At 41.2% G+C, this 20,501-nt stretch overlaps 1 protein-coding gene across 2 annotated transcripts in view; it reads left to right on the forward strand.

Moving 5' to 3' along the window:
- Positions 1-258: 258 nt before the first annotated feature.
- EEA1 (early endosome antigen 1) overlaps positions 259-20,501 on the forward strand; it is a 73,769-nt gene continuing 53,526 nt past the window's right edge. The window contains exons 1-3 of one of the 2 annotated variants that reach the window (XM_034062755.1): positions 259-391; positions 8,775-8,867; positions 11,904-12,026. In XM_034062755.1, the coding sequence (XP_033918646.1) occupies positions 368-391; positions 8,775-8,867; positions 11,904-12,026 (240 nt within the window). In that variant the 5' untranslated portion in view covers positions 259-367. The remainder of the gene's footprint in view (positions 392-8,774; positions 8,868-11,903; positions 12,027-20,501) is intronic. The other variant, XM_034062757.1, reaches the window with a different exon arrangement.

Consider the following 20,501-nt stretch of genomic DNA (forward strand, 5'->3'; position numbering starts at 1 on the left):
CACTCAAGGAAACAGTCTGGCCCGGGCTCCGCGAAGTAGATAGGGGCGCAGACCCTGCGCCGCCACAGCCACCCCATCCTTATGGTCAGCCCCGCCGACCTGGAGTCCTCCGCCCGGCCACACTATCCCCTTTCCCTCCTCTCGTTCCGCTCCCCGCGGGTGGGTGGTAACAACTCCCGGCCCCCGGGTCCGTCCCTCCCCGGGGCGGGGCGGCGAGGCGGCTGCCCCGCCTCAGCGGCCGCGGCGGCTGTCACGGGGCGAGCGGGCCGCGCCGGGATCCTGCGGGCCGAGGGCGGTGCGGTGCGGGGCCCCGCAGCTTCCCCTCGGCCTGGCCGCGGCTGCCCGGCGGCATCCGAGTCCTGCCACCATGTTAAGGCGAATTCTGCAGCGGGTAAGGCAGCGAGACCTTCCCCGGTTGGCGGCGGTAAAGGCGGAGTGCCCTGCCGTGCCGTAGCGTGGCGGGGAGGTGCCGCTTCCTGGTGCCGGTAGCACTCGGGGCTGGGCTCCCCGCAGCGGGGCGGGAGTCACCGGCTCGTCCCGGCTCGTCCGGTCCCGTCCAGTCCTACGGCGCTGCGGAGGGGATAGGCCCGTGGCGGCTGCAGAGGCCGTGAGCTTGTCTGCCGCCTCCTCCTCGCCGCGACGCGGGGGACGGCCCGAGCCCCGACGGGGTGGGCCGGGCCCGCTGTGCGCGTCCCCCGGGCTGAGCGGGGGTGCTGGCGGCGGGTGGGTCCCCGGAGTCGGGCGAGGGGCCTACCGGTGCGGCGAAGGGTGGCCCTGCCCCGGCGTGGCTCTTCCTGCAGCGCGGCGGCGTCTCCTCCCGCCACCTTCCCTCGTCGCGGCGGCTTCGGGCTGGCCGCGTTTCGGGCATGTTCAGTGAAGCTCCGCCTGGGGAGAGCCGCCGCGGGGACCTGGGGTGATCGCCCCAGGACCAGCGGGCAAACAGGCTTCCAACGGCGAAAGCCATTTCGGCAGCCACCGGCCAACGATGTCCTTTATGTTAGGAACCGGCTTTTCCGGCAGCTCTGCCTGCTGTGTAAAGCCAACTTGTGACACTCGTTTATGAAACCTTTCTATCCCAAATCCTCGCGTATCGCCGCGGCAGTACTAATCTCCTTGAAGCTCGCTGGTGGTTCGGGTGGAAGTCGTCGGGGAGGTGCTGGTAAAGGGAAGGGCAGGTGTCAGTCATCATGGCTCAGGGCTCGGTGAGTCCATATCTGGCTCTCGGCTGAAGGATGCACCCAAAAGGGTTGAGTCACGGCGGCGGTGGGAAGGCAGCGCTCCGGATTCCGCACCGTGCCATGCAGACGGCGCTCACGGTTAGGGGAAGGGGAAACCAGCGTGTTTTATCTGACGTGTCTTTCAAGTGTTTCTTTCAAAGCATGCTGTCCGTGTAGCACGTCTGTGGAAGGGTGTTTTGTCGGAAATCGTGGCATGCCTTCTTCACCTGACATTCAGTGAAGCGTTGCTACAAGAATGAGAGTTAACAGAGGGGATACCGCCAACTTTCTCAGTGTAAAGCGTGCCTCACGTTGTTTTTTGGTCATAGACCCTAAGCAGGTGAAGAGCGCTCTTGGTCTGTTTGGAGCTTTGTGTTTACAGGAAGAACTTCCTTCCTGAAGTTTGATGGGAAGCCCTGCTAACAAGCTGGGAAACTTTGTGTGGACCTAATTAAATATTGGCAGGTTTTAACTGGGTGTTTATGGATTCTGAGGAATAACAGGCCATCAAAGAAAGCTTGTTTGATAGAGGAGGAAGCTCGATACGCTGCCAGAGGAAATTTGCCTCTAAATATAATTTCAGCTAAACACTTCCTATAAAAAAATTAAAGTCAGTGTGAAAGTTTTCATGTGTTGGAAATGGGCATCTTCTCTGAAAAGTTTAAAGAAAAAACTTTCCCTAGTGGCTCCCCAGAATTAAGGGATTACAGCAGAACTAATTGCCAGGAAAGGCAAAACAGACTTGTTCCTGCCCCAAAACAGAGAAATGCCAAGGTTTTTAAAGGTGTCAGTCTTTTAATTGGTGTAAATAAATATACTTTTAAGAAAGCACCTCTTGCTAAAAGGGCTTTTAGAAATGCACACTCTCATGCATACCTTTCTGACTTACAGTCTGTGGTTGGCAAAGTATGAAAAAGACTTCTGATGTACTTTGGTGTTAACAGTGAGCCTTAGCATGCTGTCAAATTTGTTCATAAAGAGCAAATTAAAAGCTATGTATTAAAATTTTTCACTTCTCTGAGGCAATAACTTGAAGGCCAAGGAACCACCTGTTGACCCTTTTCTTGGGCATCATTAACATAAATGGCAAAAGAAACCCATCTTCCAGTCACCAAAATGTAGTTTCTTGTATACGCATTGGGTTTGTTATTTGATTCTAGGTGGTGCTGTCCTTTCTAGGTGGATGGCTAGTCATTATTGTGGATATAACTTGAGTTATGGAAGTATGTTTAAAGAAACCTAATTATTACATTCATTTTTTTATTTATAACTCAACTGGCCATCAAGCTACAAAGCTATTGTTTATAGTTCTTGTCTCTTATTTGAAATTCTGAATCCTGTATTTTTAAAACATCTGATTTTTCTTTTTTTATACTGCTTCTGTGCCTTGATCACCTTTTTATTTCTTCCACACGTTAATTTGTGTTTTTAAAAGTTCCTTCATGGTCATTTTGAATGGCGTATTTTCTAAATAGAAAGTATTATATACTTGTCACTACTGAACATTGCTCATTTAGTATTTGAAGTTAGTATCTCCATGCAGTCTTCAGCTAGGTCCTCAGTTTAGGTCGTTTCCCTGCAAGCTGTTTCTAAATGTTATGTGTGTTTTCTGTGTGACATCCTAGGGATCCATCTGTTCTGTACGTTTGCACTGTAAAACCCCCATTCATTCATTCTTGCAACTTCTCAGTTCTGCGCATGGTTCACATGCTGATCTAGAAAAAAGTTGTCTTTCCCAAAAAACACCTTTGTGGAATGACTGAGACACAAACTTTACTGCCAAAATATTATGATATTTGTCAGCATATTCTTTAGAGAGCTGCCTATTCTTTATTGTGTTCAACTCTGAAGGCCCTTTGTGGCCATTGTGTCACCCCTCGTTTGTTCATCTGCTAGCAGGACAGTGACTGTTGCCTCTGATCAAGGGCGATCAAGGGGAGTTCACGTCTTATATTTGCAAGATACCAAAACTTTAAAAAAAAGAAAAGGAAAAAAGATTCCAATTTTTTTGCAATAAGAAGGCATTTATTTTCAGCTGGTGGAAGAAGGATTACTTTGACCTTCTGAGCCTTCTTCCCATTGCTGGTGTTTTGTAGTGAAGGATTCATCTGTTGGGACAGTTTGACTACTGTTTACACTAGCTTTTGTCTTCAGTCTTTGTGTTAAACTGGCTGTCTGCAACTGTTAGTGACTGCTGTGTTTGGGTGGTAAGGTCCCATTGCTCTGTTTCTAGCAATGCTTGAGTGCTTGCTCATGAGATCTTGGGTTCTAGGTGGAGAATAGGGCTTTGGAGGCAACTCTGTAGCTTGAGTAGTACAGTCACCTTTTATCTTACTCCAGTCTCAGGAACGGAGGTATTTACTTCCCCAGGATGCATTACATCTCATGCCTTACCTATAATTTTATGTTTATAATTGCAGGACTTGCTAGGGAGCTTAGTTGCTTGGGTGAATGCTGAACCCACCTTCCTGTGGGGTTGAAGGGAGCATGTGTACCTCTTCCTAGGTACAAGGCCTGCTTGCCTGTAACTGATGGTGCAATGGGAAAGAAAGGTTTTCTGCCTTAAGAAGTCAGGAGTAATTTCATTTTATGGAGTCATAAAACAGTGTTGCACTTTTTTGAATTAAGTAATAGTACTGTTTCACTGTACTCTGTTTCTAGCACTGAGTTGTTTGATACCAAGGGCTTTGGCCTTCTTATCTTCCCATTCTTGCATCTTGTTTGTTGCTTCAAGACCTTAATATGTTTGGACCCTCCTGTAGTGTTTAAGTCTGTGTTAGGAAAACTGTATAAATCTGTATTTGTTTAGACTTTCTCAAGGCTTAACATATTTTTCAAAGGTTTAAATTACTCTGAATTTGAAACTGCTGAATAGAGTATCATAACTGAATGGAGCATAGCAATAGACAGATACATGATGATGCAAAATGACACGGTAGCGATCCTTATTTGTACTCATTTTAAAGCATTAGCTCAACTCATTCATTATATAATTTTCAGAAAATAAGCTGCAATCATTGTCATCCTTTTAGTTGTTAATGATGTTTCTTTTTATTAGCTTGCAGATTTGAGAAAACACAGAACATCATGAAGTTTAGCATATTACTTCTACAACTGTAGTGCTAGGAGTAGAAACATGCCTCTCTGCAGAGTAAGCAAATAGAACTGACAACTAGAAAAGAAATACACTGAGTGAAAGGCTAATTTTGCATCAGTCTTTAAACTCCAGCTATGCCTTTAAGGGTTAAATGTTAATTTTGTAAAGATACATATACAGAAACGTGTGTGAAAATTTACTTTTCCTATGGGATTCATAACTCATTCTTTAGTTCCCCCTTATAGTCCAACTGAAAACAAAGAGCATCATTCTGAGCCCCTCCTTAGTTCACAAAGTCCCAGTTGTTCAATGTGGTGTGAGTTTTTAAATTATTTTCTTTTTAAATGGAATGTGATACAGCAGTGATCTGGGAGCCAAGCTTCAACGTGTTTGTGAACCTATTTGAATGATCAGTTAAGCATATTCCCAATCCCCCAGTCATTTGGCTGTTGGAGTATGTTTAAACTATGTTACAGCTCTGAAAGATAAGTTAATTGCATGTACGGTCTTGGTTTCCAATAGCATTCTTTTAAATTTGTAATAAATTTTTCTTGCTAGTCTGTATTACTTCGCAAAAGGATGCTATGGGGTGATTCTCCTGATCTTGAAAGTTACTTAAGGACCCCTTTCCTTCCCACCCTTCTTCCCTGTGCATGCCACCCGCCAGGAAATGCCACCAGCATTGGAACTATGATTTTTCTTTTAAAGAGAGTGCGTTGCTTTTTGTAAAAGTTAAAAGGGTTTTAGCAGGTACTGTATAATAATTTCTGTTCTATATTTCGTGTGTAGTAGGATATGCTGTGCGGTGCCTTTTAGCATGATTATAGCATGTCTGAAGTGTTTCATAATGCAAATACTTTAATCAACTACATAGTAATAATACTGTACTTCTAATATAAAAGCTTTCATCCTGGAGGTTGTAATAATCTCCAATTTATGGTGCTGGAACTAGCAGAACTTAATATGCAGATCTCATTGCGAAATACAGTCAACTCTGGGATGAAATGTGATGGGTGATTAACAATGCATAGTAGAGTATAAGAACTTGTAAGGTGAAGAAAATATTGGGTTAATTGTTGCAGAGGATTCTTAGGTTTGGGATTAATTGATTCCTTAGGTATGTATATGCTCATGTACTGCAAAAGTGGAGGTATATGCTTCCTGTCTAAAGAGATGGTTGGACTGTCTCTTACCCCCATTGTCCAGGCTATTGAGTTTTGTTAAGGTTCTCCCTCTGCTTTTTGTGCCTTTCTGTCCAAGGCTATGTAAAGACACATTCTTAAGTTTTTGGAGCTGAAAAGTGGAACAAAAGGCTTTATTTTATTGTAAAGCATTAGTAAAGAAGTTCGTATCCATTAATGCTGACACTTCCTCCATTTATAGCATGACATTTCTACTTGCAGGTATAGATGCTGGAACAGAGAGGGGTCTAAGTTCTCAGGCTTTCTAGAATAAAACAGCCACCATAGCTAACTTCCATACAAAAGCCCTTTTTATTATGTTCAGATTTCTGAAGTCTTTTAAAATATTAATCTCAATTGGAAATTGATTCTTATATCGTAAAGTTCAAATCCTTTATGGAAGAAAGCTTTGACACCTGACCATCTTCCCTCATATAGACAGTACATCTTCTATGGATTCTTTGGTTTTGCACAAAGTGGATTCTCAAGTGAGACTTACATTTGGGTTGCATGGTTGTGGTTTATGGGTTGCGTGGGAAGGAACTTCTGAACTATATAAACCAAATAAAACTGTTTATAATATTAGATGCAATAATTAAACTTCCCTGTCTTACTGAGAAATTTGGCTATACCTTACCAGTTGCTTTAGGTATTATTCCTCCGACTGTCAATGCGCACAATCCATAACTTCATTTATGGAGTTACTAAACTTGTGTTTCAGAGCTCTCTTGTGGGACGTGTGTTTCCTCAGGGCAGCACTTCAGAGATCACAGAACAATCTGGGCAGAAAGAGAACTCAGGAACTCTCTAGCTTGAGCTCCTGCTGTGATCTCAAGAGATCAGGAGCACACTGTTCAGGCCTGGCTTCATCGTGCAATAGCTTTTTCTTATGTCGAGTGGGAACCAGTCTTGTTTCAGTTTTTGTGTATTGTTCTCCCACTGTGTGCTGCTGGGAGCAGCCTGGTTTTCTTCCTTTGATGACCTCCTCATAGATGGTGGTGGGGCTGCTGTTGGGCCCTGCCAGAGCTTCAGACTGAGCCAGCCCTGTTCCCTCAGCCTCACCCTCTCCCACAGGGCAGATGCTCCAGTTCCCTTTGTTGCCTTCTGCTGAACTTACTCTGTTTTGTCAATGTCCACCCTGGACTGGGAGAGCCAAGACTGGATGCAGTATCTTGACTTGTCCCATGGGTGCTGGCTCGTGGTGGAGTGATCGCTTCCCTTGATCGGTTGCCTGGGCTCGTGTTACAACAACCCAGGGAGCTGGTGGTCCTCTGCTGCCTCAGCACTCTGCTGACTCCTGATCTGCTTGCTGACTGATATGAGCCCTGGTGTTTTTTGGCAGGGACTTGTGTTTCAGCCATGGGTTTTCCTCCCAGGCACAGGACTCTTCATTTGTCCCTGTTCAGTTGCATGAGGTTCCTGTTAGCCCATTCCTCCAGTCTGTCTAGATCCCCTGAATGGCAGGCCTGTCCCTGAATGTGTCAACTGGTCCTCCCAGTTTGATGCCATGAAAACTTGATGAGCATGCACCCATGGTCCATGCTAGGATGTGCCTTGTTTACTGTCTATATCAGTGACCTGGAGAAGTACTGATTGATGCCTTCATTTTTATGTGCTTTGCATGTCCATTGTATTCTTTGCTTACACTTTTTTTGCCTCTCCTATTTTTAACTTGGTAACCTTGCATCACCTTGTCTATTGCTTTGATATGCTATACTAGAAGGAAACCATGGTGTTCTTACTTTCTTTAGAAACATAAACCAGCTGCAATAAAAAGAGGCATGGGAGTAGGTGAACCAGCATATGTTGATCACTTAACTGATAACCCCAGAGAAGGCTGGAATGAGGAGAGATAGTCCTCGCACTGTTGTCAGCTCCGATAGCTTGCTGCTTCACTCCTCCTCACTTCCCTTTGGCCAGTCTTTGGAGCATTTCTAAAATTTAACTGTATCACTATGAAAATTAAGTCCTTAATTAGTAAACTTGTCCTTTTTATTACATATTTTTATTTAATTAGGAATAAAAAATTATCTTTATGAAAGTTGAAAATAGAACATTCTTTACAAAACAAAGCAGGAAAATGTACTTAATCTTCAAAGAGTGGAAGAGCATGCATTCTGCAGATATCTTATAAAAGGTTATATAGTTTTTTGTGTAGAGGGAGAAAAAGGATATATTTGAGCATGAAAATTCAAAACCAAATACTATTTTGGAGACACCAGGATCTAGAAATGAAAACTATCTATTTCTGTCCTCTGTAGATTTTGTCCTATATAGTTAAAATTCTGTATCTTTAATACCCCTATATTAAGTTAGAAAATTCGTCATAACATTACAAAAGTGTTTCCAGATGTGCTAAACTACAGCAGTAGCATTACTTCATCCCATTTGCAATTGCCATCATGGAGTTGGATAATAAACTTTTGTTGAAACTAGGATTGCATATCAGTGTTAATTTCTTTGTTTGTGTTTCCTTTGAGACTGCCATGTTTTCTGCCATTGGTCAATCAATAATGTTCTGGAGATGAGTAAGAGAAGTTAAATCGAGTTTAAATCAATGTTACAGTTAAATAAGCATTATAAGCTGTGATGCATCCATCCAGATTTTGAATTATGTAGTATTTCAAATTGATTTGCTTATTTTCTCTGTAGTTTCAAATACTGCTGTTTTCATTTTCAACATGTTCAGAGGAGGGTTTATTTTAGAGGTTGTCTTTCTGTTTAACAGGCTTTGTATTTTTATATTTCCAAATCAAGGCAGTGTACCTTCTTGCATGTGTCTTGCATCAGCCCGGTCCTCACTCTTCAGTTTTCTGTCTTTCAAATACTTAAAGGTTTGTTCAGATTGCAAACAAGTTGTCAAGTAAGTAGTATGATACTAGTTTACTACTTCTGAAGCTGCTGAGATTGTAATTTCTAGTGTTTTTCTGTTAGATATAGAGACCTAATTTAATATCAGAGTCAGTAATACAAGGGAAGAATTTAGTCTACTTCTTTGTTTTGTGTTGAGCATTCATGAGGAGGAAGTGGTTTAGAATCCTGGGCTTTGCCTGTGGTATTTGCTTGTATTTTGATGTATGGAGAGTCTTGGATAAAAGCTTTTGTTGAAGTGTGTTGCACTGAGAATTATATAATTGTCAGCTTGTTCACTTCATTGCTCCTGTGGAGGGAAAATATTTCTGTATTGCAGCAAGCAGAATAGAAGCCTTTGCATGCGTACCATGCTTTATTAAGTAGTCTGTAGACACTAATTTTTTTTTTCTCCTCCCTCTATTTCAGACTCCAGGTAGGGGTGGATCTCAGAGCTCTGATTCAGATTCATCTGCCGCACCAGGAAATGCCGTGGACGTGAACAGTGAAGGCTCCTCGGAGGTACTGTGCACCATACATGGGATTGGAGTCTTAAACCTGGGTTGCTGTTTCTCTGATCCATGAAGCTGTTGGGAGTAACTTTTGATGCCCTACCTAAATAACAGATGTACTAAATAAATACTTAGAAGTGTTACCTTATCAGAACTGGTTGTTATTTAAGTAAAAAAAAAAGGAAGGCTAGACCATATTTATATGTAAATGTCAATTAGGCTTATCTGTCTAAATGGTCACAAGCAATACTTCCTGTAATCCTAGAGAATTCTTAAAATTCAAAGAAATGAGACATAAGCTTAAGACTCCTCATTAGTAGATATTTTATGAGAGTTCAAAAAAAAAACAAGCTTTAACATTTTATCACACTTGTACTCCTTTTTCACCTTGCTTCTGCTACACTATAATGTGTATGGGATACTTCCTCCTCCTTGTGAAACATCAATTGTATTGGGTTTTGTTTGGTGTTGGTGTATAAAACTACCCCTTGTAAATCCTATCCATTTTCATGTGCTGATTGCCATACTTAACCAGCAGAATAAGTTGTTGTCCTTGCTTCAATCCCATATTACAATGTCTTTGGATTTACAGTGTTGTCAAATATTAACTCTGAAAAATGCAAACTGACTTCACTGACTGTTGAAGCTAGTTTGTGCTAATGTAGCCTGACTACCTAGCTTGAAAATGTTTCAAGCTTAGCATACAAATGCAGTGCAAGGTTCATTACTCCTATTACAGCATTAAAGGGAGCAAAGTGCCTTTTCTGACACGGAATAAAGTATATGATGATATAAATACTCCAATGTCTTCTATGATAAGAGATAGGAGAAACTTTGACTGTACTGTTTCAAAATTGTAATTGCCTTCCATCTGCGTATCTGCCTATTTCTTATTTCTTGAAGCTTTATTGCAGTCAGTATAATCAGATATCCCTTAATATTTTGTTGCATGTTGCACAAGTCATGCATTTGTGAGTCCAGCTCTGTCTCACTTGCATACATACACTGTCCCTGAAGCAAGTACATATTCTTGAATTGCAGACTAAAATTTCATTACTTCTGTAGTTAATTAAGGCATAAAAATGTGCAGTGGGTTAATTGCTTCTTTCCACCATTTGTCTAAAATTGCACAATTCTGTTAGTATGAGTACAGTATCACTGACTGTACAGCTGGTGGGAGTTACCTCAATGCTAATGTAGTAGCATTTTCTTAACACAGGATGAGTTTTCAAAGCAGTGGTGTTCCTGCACTGTTGCACCATTGGCTTTTCTTGCTACTGAGTCAAAACTTGGTGAGATCAAAGGCTGCTGTGTCACTTTTGGTTGGTACTGTATAATGTGAAAGCCTATCTGTTAGTTGTCAATAATCCTACCATCTGTTACATTAGTTACAAGTGGGGTGTTCTGCTTAAGGTATGATTTCAGAATCTGTTTCAAGCTGAGCTCTGAAGCTGGTGATGGGTTTTTACTCTCCTGAGGTTCTTTGGTTGCAGCATGCAACTCAGGCCTTTCTGTTCGTCTTTCTTTTCCTGTGCAGCTGGCCTGAGATGTGGCCTCTCTGAGAGCTTCTCTCCAGGAGCACCGTAGTGGGACTGCAGAATGTTTGCTCTCTGTTTTACTGTTATGTTGCCACCTGGTTCTTCAGTATTATGTAGACAGAAATCCAGTTAACTTGTTTGCACTCTGGTTTCTTGGCTAGATTTCCTAATTTGCATTGCTGCAAGATTCAGATGGAGAATAATTATTAAATCTGTGCAGATTCTTATGTTTTCTACCTCCTCAAGGTTCCTGATTTTTGAGAATTACAGTATGAGTGGGGAATTCTGAATTCAAACTCTTTCTGGCTCACGGAGAGGTAAAAATCTATTTTAGTCCAGTCTGTGGCTATGTCAGTGTTTCAGATCACACATAGACCTGTAATCAAGTCTAGAGACATAATTTATTCACTGCAATCTGCCCAAGGAGGAAACGTTTGAGCCTATCCTACCTTTGTAGCTTAGGTCCCAGTGCAACACTCTCTGCATTACAGGGTTGCTAAATATTCCGTGCTAAAAGTGAGCTCACCAGCATGCTTACACTTTCATGAGTGTAATATGGCTGCATGAGCTGGACAGGTTTGCCAGACATCCTTTTTGTAAGGGGCCTTAGCTTCACCGTACATCCATGGAGGGTTGTGTTCAGTCTGTTCTAACTTCCTCTCTAGTGCTCTGCCATGAAGGTGCAGGCATCAGAGCACTTTACTCTCCAGCCTACTTTCTCTAGGTGTTTAAGCATGTAGCAGGAGTCTGCCAATTTAAATTGTGGGTTTGGTAAATCTCGGGTGAGTATGCCAAGTTTTTTTTTTAAATCCTACTAAGGAATCACAGAATCCCAAGGGTTGGAAGGGACCTCGAAAGATCAGCTAGTCCAACCCCCCTGCAAGAGCAGGGTAACCTAGAGTACATCACACAGGAACTTGTCCAGGCGGGCCTTGAATATCTCCAACGTAGGAGACTCCACAACCCCCCTGGAAGGTGCATAGTTTTCCCTATATGAGCATGACAGCCAGGCAGGTATACAGGTGTGCTGGCACTTGGACCTATCCTGCTGCTGCAACCTTGCTTATTAATTTACAGGGGTATTTCTTCAATCTCACCACACCACCCTTGCCTCTCCCTGTGAAACATCTGAACACCCTTACGGAAAACTCTGTGGGGGATCTGACCTGATGCCTTGTAGCGGTCAATTCACACTTCATTATGCAGCTTATTCCTCTGTCACATGAAAGGGATACCAGGAGTGCCTGGAAAACACATAGTATGCAGCATGGTGCTAGCTTTTATAGTGGGATGTAGATTTGTTTATTTTCATGTTCTTGATAACCATTCCTTCTTGCCTTCTCCATGATATTCTGATGTGTTTTTAAAAAACTGCCTTTCCAAAAGGGAAACAGATCTTACTTTGGTGATTATAGAGAACCTTCAGCGTAAGAATTTGAACAGTGTTTGATTCCAAATCTGCTTTTTTGTCTTTATTAGTTTCTTAAAAACAAATATACATTTCACAGGGCTTCATCTGTCCACTATGTATGAAAGTGTGTGTAACTCCCACTGATCTGTCTGAACATTACCAGAATGAGCACACTGGGACAGAAGGAAGACAAGAGCCTCATGACCTCCCAGCTGTTACTGTGGGTCTTGTTTTTTTTTGTTTCTATAGCTTTGGTAATGGGCTGCTTTAAATGAACATAGATCTTTTCTTCTTGCTTGGGTGTCAGCTTTTTAAATTGTTTCTTTTGATTCTTTGCTGAAGCATAATTTGACCTCTTATGCATGATTCCAAAGTATACGCTCAGCCGAAGAATTAATCTATATCTGGCTTTCTGATTTGTAGTTGTCTCTCACATGAAACATTCGTGGTATTGGGATACTTGCAGTCACCAGTGTATTCTTTTTGAACATGTATTCTCTATTATCTGGTCACAATGCAAACACCTTACTTGAATAAGCTGTGACATACCCGTGACAGACTGTGGCATTTCTGATGAGATGGTAAGGGTAGATTTTGGGATATGAGCCATCAGAAGTGGTTTGGTTACCTGAAGAAGTTCCTCTTATTTAAGCTGGGTTGTGTTTATTTAACATAGTTTCATTAAGTTGTCTGTGGGTTCTTGCCTGTTTTGAGGTTTTGTTTTTCCATAACCAGTTACTTGTCAGTACTTTTTACTTGTAAATACCTGATTGCAACTTTTTAACTTGATAAAACTTGTGGATTTAGTGTAGCACATAAAATGCAAATTCAGTCGTTACTAGCTGTTGCTGTTTCCTGTTGCTAAAGTTGTGTTTCTTGGTACAGTGATTCGGTAAGTATCTGGCAGAGGTGAGAAACAAAGACTTGGGTCTTTTGTTGCATCAGCATGCATAGAAACACTAGCAAAGTGGGGAAATTTGTTGATCTATATCATCAGTGCTAGTATGTAAAGTCTGAGGTACTTCACTACTGAGAAGCTGATGGTTTGTATTTGTTGATAGAAAGGATAGTTTGCATTTGCAGTAAGCACACTGATCCTGAAACAGCAACACAGACAGGTCATCACCCTTCATTCCCTCTTTGGCATTTCTGGGACAGCATTGTAACAGCCATATAATGTTATTAGTGTCATCTTAGGTAGCAGACATATGAAACATTGCTAAGTTTGTCTTGTATGAACTGGTGTTTTGCTTTCTATTGCTTGTGGATACTACTGTGAAAAGTTCAGATATGGTTTCTTGGAAAAAAAATGCTCATGAACCTCCTGAATTTGGTTTTTTTTTGCCATTGCATTCTCCTCAAACATGGAGATAGAACATGTTGCAAGGCCAGTGTTTGCTCACACTTTGTGAGACCTGAAAAATTGTTACTTTGTTGACAAAGCATTAGAACCTTGCTGGCAATTTTGATAATAGTTTTCTTCCTTAACCTGTCTTCTACTCCTCCCTGCCAATGAAAATTTTAGTAAGTCAGGTCATTCACCTCTCTCCTTGCTCTTCCCTCCTGTCTGTCCTCCGTACAGTGAGAGTTGGTCTTGTTCTTCAGTTCTTGACATCCATGCCTACAGTTTCCGAAGATGCTTGATGTCCTGTTGTGGGAAAGGATCCTAACCGCTGTCTACAGCCTTATTTATAGACTTCCTCTTAAACAGCTGTTTGTGCAGCCCTCATTTTTAAACTAGGGCTTACACCTAGCACTGATGAAACTTTAAACAAAGGCTTATTCAGCTGCAGAAGCAACCACCAAAGCATTGGCACTTGTCTCTGTGCATATATAGCCAACTTGTTCAAACAAATGCTGTATAGAAGTTAAACACATCACCACACTCCCAAATAGCAACATTGTTCTCCAGCTTTCATGTATACAGTGGTGTCACCAGCATAAATTGTATGTAGTCTTCTGTTTTGTTTTCATTTCCTAAAGGAGTTGCACATTTCTAAACTGTCCAGCTTTTCCTGACTGTCTCTGGACATTCAGGGCATCTAAACAGTGAGTCAGTTAGTCTTAGTTTCAGATTTCCCTTTCTGGTTTCTCCTGAGGCATTCAAAAAACCCCCACTGTATGGTACTCCTGCAATATTTAGAATATAGTTGCTGTTAATATCTATTGTCTTATCTATAGCAAGGTTAAATGTAAGGCAATTTTTGCACAGTTCTTTTGAGTAGTCTTCATATTTTTCCAGATGTTTAGTAAACATGTATTTCTTAGCTAATACAAGCAAGATAAGACCCTGATGTTTTCTGAATAGGCTTTTTGTAGCCAGATTGCCTAGATGTCAATTGGCGTATTGCATCTTCTGTTTTTATGGATTCCCTTGAAATGTGGCTGACTGGTTTTGCACAGAGCATCATGTCAGTGCTTTAATGCTGATGTTTTATTCATTTTCAGTTGCTTCTCAGATTTTGTTGGCTGTTTTCACCTCAGTGGTACTTTCCTGCTTTGCACAGGAGCAAAAATCACTGTTTGAGCTACATTAGTACATTAATTTGCTACAACATCTGAATGATACAAAGAGAATGCAGTAATTGGAGATGCTGGTTTGATTTGACTTGGTCATGTCTTGTGCCTTTCCTTTAAGAAGTAGAGTCCACTGGATTAGAATTCCTAATTTGTGATAAAGTTGTAGTCATGTAGGTTGTGACAGAATTACAGTCTTACTCGTCAATAGTAATAAAACCAGGAGAGAACTGAACTAGAAATTATGTTGGTTCTATTCTTCTCAGGAAGAATTCAGGTTCTTTTCTGGGAAGATGTTGAGTCTACAGTCTGGTGTAAAATAAACTGTAGCAAAACACCTTTTTTATCTTTTTGTCTGGAAAGTTAAATACTTGTCAAATTGAAATGGACTGCAGGTCTTAATTATAGAAAACATGACTTTTTTTTCCTAATGATTACTTTTCTAATGATTAAATTACTACTTTTCTAATGATTAAATAGAGAGAATGTCAGAGGAAGCTGCTGTCATCTTACTGTTAATGTAAACACAGAGGAAAGGGCTTTTTATGGTGGAAGGCATGGAAAAAAATGTCAACTTCTTTTTCCTTTTAACAATGTATAAAGGGACTGACCTAGTTTATTTATTCAACTTAAAATACATTGTGATTTATTTTTATTTTTTTTATTGGTATAAGACTTCTGAAATAAATGATAAAATGTGGTCTTGCACTTGCTCTCTAAGCAGCTTAATTTGCCTCTGAGGACTTCCTGAGGATTCAGTTAATTGGTTTGGTATATATTTGAGAAAGAAAACTTAGAAGCTACTGGATACATCTTTTGGCTCTGAAACATTATGTTTCTGTCCTCTGACCCTAAGTATATACAGCTCCTAATCTTCTGTTGTGTAAAATGTTTCAGCCTTTAAATCACTGTGTAACTGGGGGGTATCTGAGTTTCAGTTTAAACTTGGTGTTCAAAGATGATCTTTAAGGTCCCATCCAACCCAAACCATTCTATGATCATAGAATCACAGAATCATAGAACAGTTAGGGTTGGAAAGGACCTTAAGATCATCTAGTCCCAACCCCCCTGCCATGGGCAGGGTCACCTCACACTAAAATTCTGTGTTGTGTCAGGGAAGGCTGTGAAGGTTCATCTTCAGTGGGAAAAAAATGAATGGTAAATTTAGAAATTTTCCAAATATTCATGGCACGAAAACCCCAAAATTAACTCCAGAAGAGTGTTTATGCCTCTGAGCATGTGAACATGTCATACAGCTCTTGAACTTGCTTTCAGTTTTTAAGCACACTGGACTTCATTCACAGCATATAGCTTACTCATACCATATAGCTTATTCACAGCACGTAGCTTATTGCACCAATACAGTTGTGAAAGAGTTGTTAGTGTAAGTGTGGATTCTGAGACATAGGCAAGCATAGGTCACGGCTGGAAGGTGTTACAGCTCTGGGCTTGAATCTAGGCTTACATCTTGTTCATGCGGCTCACTGGAAGCAGGCTATAGGCTTGAGTGCTGGTCCAGGATTTCTGAAAGGTCAAAGATGAAGCTCAGAAACTCTAATTTATTTAAACTTAAAGCATGGTCATGTGAATATCAGACATATTGAAGTGCATAATGGATTGGGCTAAACTGTCCTATTGCATCTGTATGGTAGAATAGTCAGTAATTTTTTTCCATATGGTAGAAGTATCAGTTATAGTAAAATTCTGTAGGGTTTGGTTGAGGTTTTTTTTTGTGGGCTTTTTAAAAATTTTTTTTTATTCACCACAGTACTTAAATATTTTTCGTGTAAGAGTATTTGTGGAATAAAATTGACTTCTCAGTGGAAAACAACAAAGTTCTTTGGTTCCTTAAGCTTGACTCATGACATAATTGCTGGCATAAAAATTCGAGATGTTGCAGGAGCTCTGTTTGCATTAAGAAATCGAGCTCGGTGTGTGCTATCCGTGCTATATGTCTTTCTACCACATACAGCTGTAGACCAGCAGCTATTGTAGCAGCCTAAAGGGGACCACTTGCTCAGTTCTATGCAGCATTAAAATGGGATTGGAGAGTAGGCTGCATAGTCGTCACATATTTCAAGAAAATGCTAAGGAAGCTGGGTAGCTATGGCTGTGACTTTCAAACTTAAATAGCATACCTGTTTTCTTGGACTCCAACTACATGAGCAAATCTGAATTCCATCCTTTAAGAACTGTTTTGCTCATAGGATTGCCCTACAAGAAGTGCTGTCATCTTTCTGCCAGATAACTCAAGTTTTAATTTGTGAAGAGGGTGCTTCAAGTAAAGTAAGCTGTGCTTTCAGTCATTAATTGCTTAGACTTCATGTTAGCTTTGCAAAGACCATTTCATTAAAGCTCAGGGGGAACAAGAGCAGTTGGCAGATAAATTTAATGCATGTATTTGTAGGTGTCTCAAGCTCCAGTTATCGATGATGGAGCCCAGGGAGCTGCTGTGCTGACGTGTATAAATTACACACATTTATTAGGTCAGTTGGTTAGCTTTTTGCTCTGTTAACAGTGTTAAGTAGCTCTGCATTGGTAGTGGCTGGGGAGTGGAAACCTTTGTGTGAATTGTTTTTTAAATCTCAGGTGGGAGCCTTCGGCCTGTTAAATCTTTGAAAACCTTCAGTCTTTGCTAGTGAGTAAGGAAAATGCTGCTTTTCAAAGTGTCATCACACTACACAGCTTCATTAGATTAGAACAGTGACAGGGAAAAACCGTTGCAAATAAGACAACATTCTGAGAAGGCTGAAATTTTCAGAAATACATTTTTGCACCCTGCCCAACACTCCTCAGTTCTACAGAGTAATACAAGAAGAAGCAAGAGAAACAGAATCCATTCAGTCCTATACATTAATTGTTCTGTTATGTAAACTAATTCTGCATCATTTATAAATAGTTGAGGATTAGAGTGGCTCTGCAGTAGCCTGCAGTTGGTCTGGGTGTGTTCTATGTGCCTGTGGGTCTGTGCCTGGGGTCTCCCTGAGCAGTTTTTTGATGCAGGAGGCCAAAGTTCTTCCAGCAGTTAATAGCCCTGTAAATTATATTGGTACAATAAAAATAAATATGGTAGTTCTTTTGGCAAGACTTTCCTTTCAGCATTGCTTGTAGCATCCTGGCATACTTCCCGAAGAATACTGTATTAATGTTTTGTACACATATTAATGTTACTTGAAAGGAATCATTTACCTTGTGTGCCTTTTAAGAGAGAGAACACTGAGAAGCTTATCTTTATCAGTCCTGAAAGTAAATCTTAACTATTAGACAGAAAAAATAGCTACAAATATTCTTCTAGAGGCTTATTCATAAGTCTGTCTTGAGAAAAGCAAGTGCTTTTACGGAGTCCAAGATCTTTGGTGAAATTTGTCATTATAGCTCCAAACTGAGGCAAGACACTTGCCTACTGAACTGGTGTGTTTTGGAGTCTTTGCACCAAGGAAGGCCTGTCCCACTATGGACAGCATGGTGCTGTGGAGGTGCTTGATACTAGGCATGCTTCACAGGCATCCATCTGAAAGAGAACTACTTTCTTTGGGGTCAGAACATTGGGGTTTGAAGTTTAGTGTGTCTCTTCTTCTCGTTGGTGTGCCTTGACCACCAAGGGCTATTATGAGCTGCAAATTGTGTGCTGACTCCTAGTGGCTTGTCTGTGCATGTATATGGGGTTTTGGTTTGGACTCCTGTTTTACTGTTCTGGCTCTGCCTTGTTTCAGAAGTTCTGTGGTGATCTTAAGAACCCTTTCCTGATAAAAACTTCTGCATGTGGTGGTTGTGGTTTTATTTTTGTTTCCCGTTAACTGACAGTCATGTGCAAAAAGCTTTGGGTTCTATAAATTGTCATTTCCTGGTGAAAAGGTTGTTTGTAAAAGCAAAACCCAGCTAATCATCACTGTTTTTTGTTTTAGGCTCTTTTCTACCCGTGTAAAGCAAAAGATAAAGCCCAAGTAGAACATCAGTTAAGAAGCTATGACTTACGGTGCAGCACTGTAGGGGGCTATAAGCGATGTCTTCACTTTTATTAAATGGAGAATATGAAATGTCTTTCACTTCTCTGTGGCTGGTCTTTATGCAAAGTAATTCCTAAATGCACTGTAAAAGGAAACCTACTGAGTGTCTCTCCACAAATACAGCCTTTTGAAAAGTATAACTGTGCATGTTTTATGTGTTAACTTCCTTCTTCAAATATGAGAACGCTACTGTCATTGCTTCTTCTGTAAAGGAGTCTGTTAGTTAAGGGAGCCAAGTATAGGCTTACTGGAAAGGACATCTTAGCTCCTTCAAGTTATGGTGACCAGTGTGTCATTCATGGATGTAACTGTGAAATCTCTTCTTTGTCCAGGGCAGGCATGGTCCTGATATAGGAGTGGCTTGCACTTGATATAAATTCCTGCAAACCAACAGAAATGCTTACAAGATTTAAGCATCTCAAGTTATCACATATCTTTCCCTCTTCCTTCTTCTCACACATTTTTCTTTAGAGTAGCAAAATGCACTTTTTGCATATCTTTTCAAAATTCATGTCAAGAGGATGCTGAGAGAGAGAGGTATTTTTATATCTGTGTTTGATTTTTTTTTTTTTTAAAGAGATAAAACAAGAAACTCATCAACCTAAGTTCCTGAATAAAATTGTCACTTGGGGCTAATAGTTGCAGGCCCAGGAAACCTTTGCACTTCTGTCTGTTACTGTCTGGTGCCCAGGAAGATCCTGATGATTCTAATTTTTTTCCTCTAAAGAGGACTGAATTAGTGCTGCTGACATCAGAGTTAACATCTGAATACTAGCAGCCTGTGAGATGCTGTAGGGTCCTGTGTCTGTGCAATGTAATGCTCTGATGTGCAAGTGGTGGTGCCTGCAGCTGTAGGACCCAGTGTTCCTGCCCACCCCAGCTCTGCACAGGAAGAGTGACATTTTCCGTGTTGATGATACCCCATTGCAGCAGGATGACATCTTACTCTCTTAAACCTTGTGCATCAGACATGTAGGAAAAGCTCAGCTAGAGTAAGGGTGTGTGTGAGAGCTGTAACCCAGTGCTGACTTCAACAGTGAGGCCAGCTATGGTCATAGCAGTACCAGTGGAGTGGCTTGAGCTGGTGAGTGATGCACTTTTTATCCCAGCCTGAGTGAGAGGAAAGGGGTTTCTACCATAAAGAGAAGGTTTTGTCCATATTTTCCCCCCTCTGCTGCTGACAGCAGTTCTGCCCCCCCAGAACTTCAGTCCACACTGTGGCCTCTCAGCTGCAGCACATTCCCTTGGCTTGGCAGCTCTGCTCTGCCTCTGGCCCCATATCCTTGAAGCAACTGTCTTCAGATCCACCTGCCTAGGAAATCTTGGGCTGGCTTTGTCTAATAGTGGAGATGAATGATTGCTGTTGCTTTGAGCACATATAATCTATTCTTTCCTCTTCTCTGGGGCTCCTCTTTCCACAGAATAAAACCCCACCACACAAAAAAACCCAACCAACCAAAACAACCCCAAACAGAGAAAAAACAAACCCAAGGAAAGAAACAGATTTTGCCCTTTAAATGGAAAGAATTAAAGGGCAGAAGTAATGAGAGGCCAGTGCAATTTTTTACACTTGTTCTTTCTACATGCACTTAACGTGTGCTATGAGGGACACTTGTTTTTCTCTGGGAACAGGAGACCTTCCCATCACTGGGAAACTAAATATATCACTGATAACTGCTTAATAGCGATTCATCCTAAAAGGATGCTGTTGTGCTGTCATTGTATGAATTTGACTGCTTTCTGCTAGGGAAAATAAATCACTTGCTTTTTGACCCCTCCTACGCCGTATTGCTGCTGTTGTTTGCCAGGGATCTCCCTCTGGTTCTTGTGCTCAGAATGACAGTCGCTGCCATCATATGCTAATCTTGTCAGATAGACATTACTGGAAACCTAGTAGTTTAGCACATTTTCTGTAGGCATTTTGGCACATGCACATGTATATGAGTTAAGCGTTTGGTTGTTGAATTCTTAGAGTGGACTTTTTTATCTTGTTTTTTAAGACCAAACTCCAAACCCTACCTCCTCTTTGAAAGAAGAATCAGATTGTATTGAAAATTATTTTCTTGGGTGGAGGAAGAAATTGTAGTACAGTCTTTCTGTAATCACTTTTAACTTTTCTAAATAAAGGTTCTGTTGCTAGTATGTAATGCTGTTGGGGGAAAAAACCTACT

This window comes from Melopsittacus undulatus, chromosome 5 (genome assembly GCF_012275295.1).
Source record: "Melopsittacus undulatus isolate bMelUnd1 chromosome 5, bMelUnd1.mat.Z, whole genome shotgun sequence".
Taxonomy (NCBI): domain Eukaryota; kingdom Metazoa; phylum Chordata; class Aves; order Psittaciformes; family Psittaculidae; genus Melopsittacus; species Melopsittacus undulatus.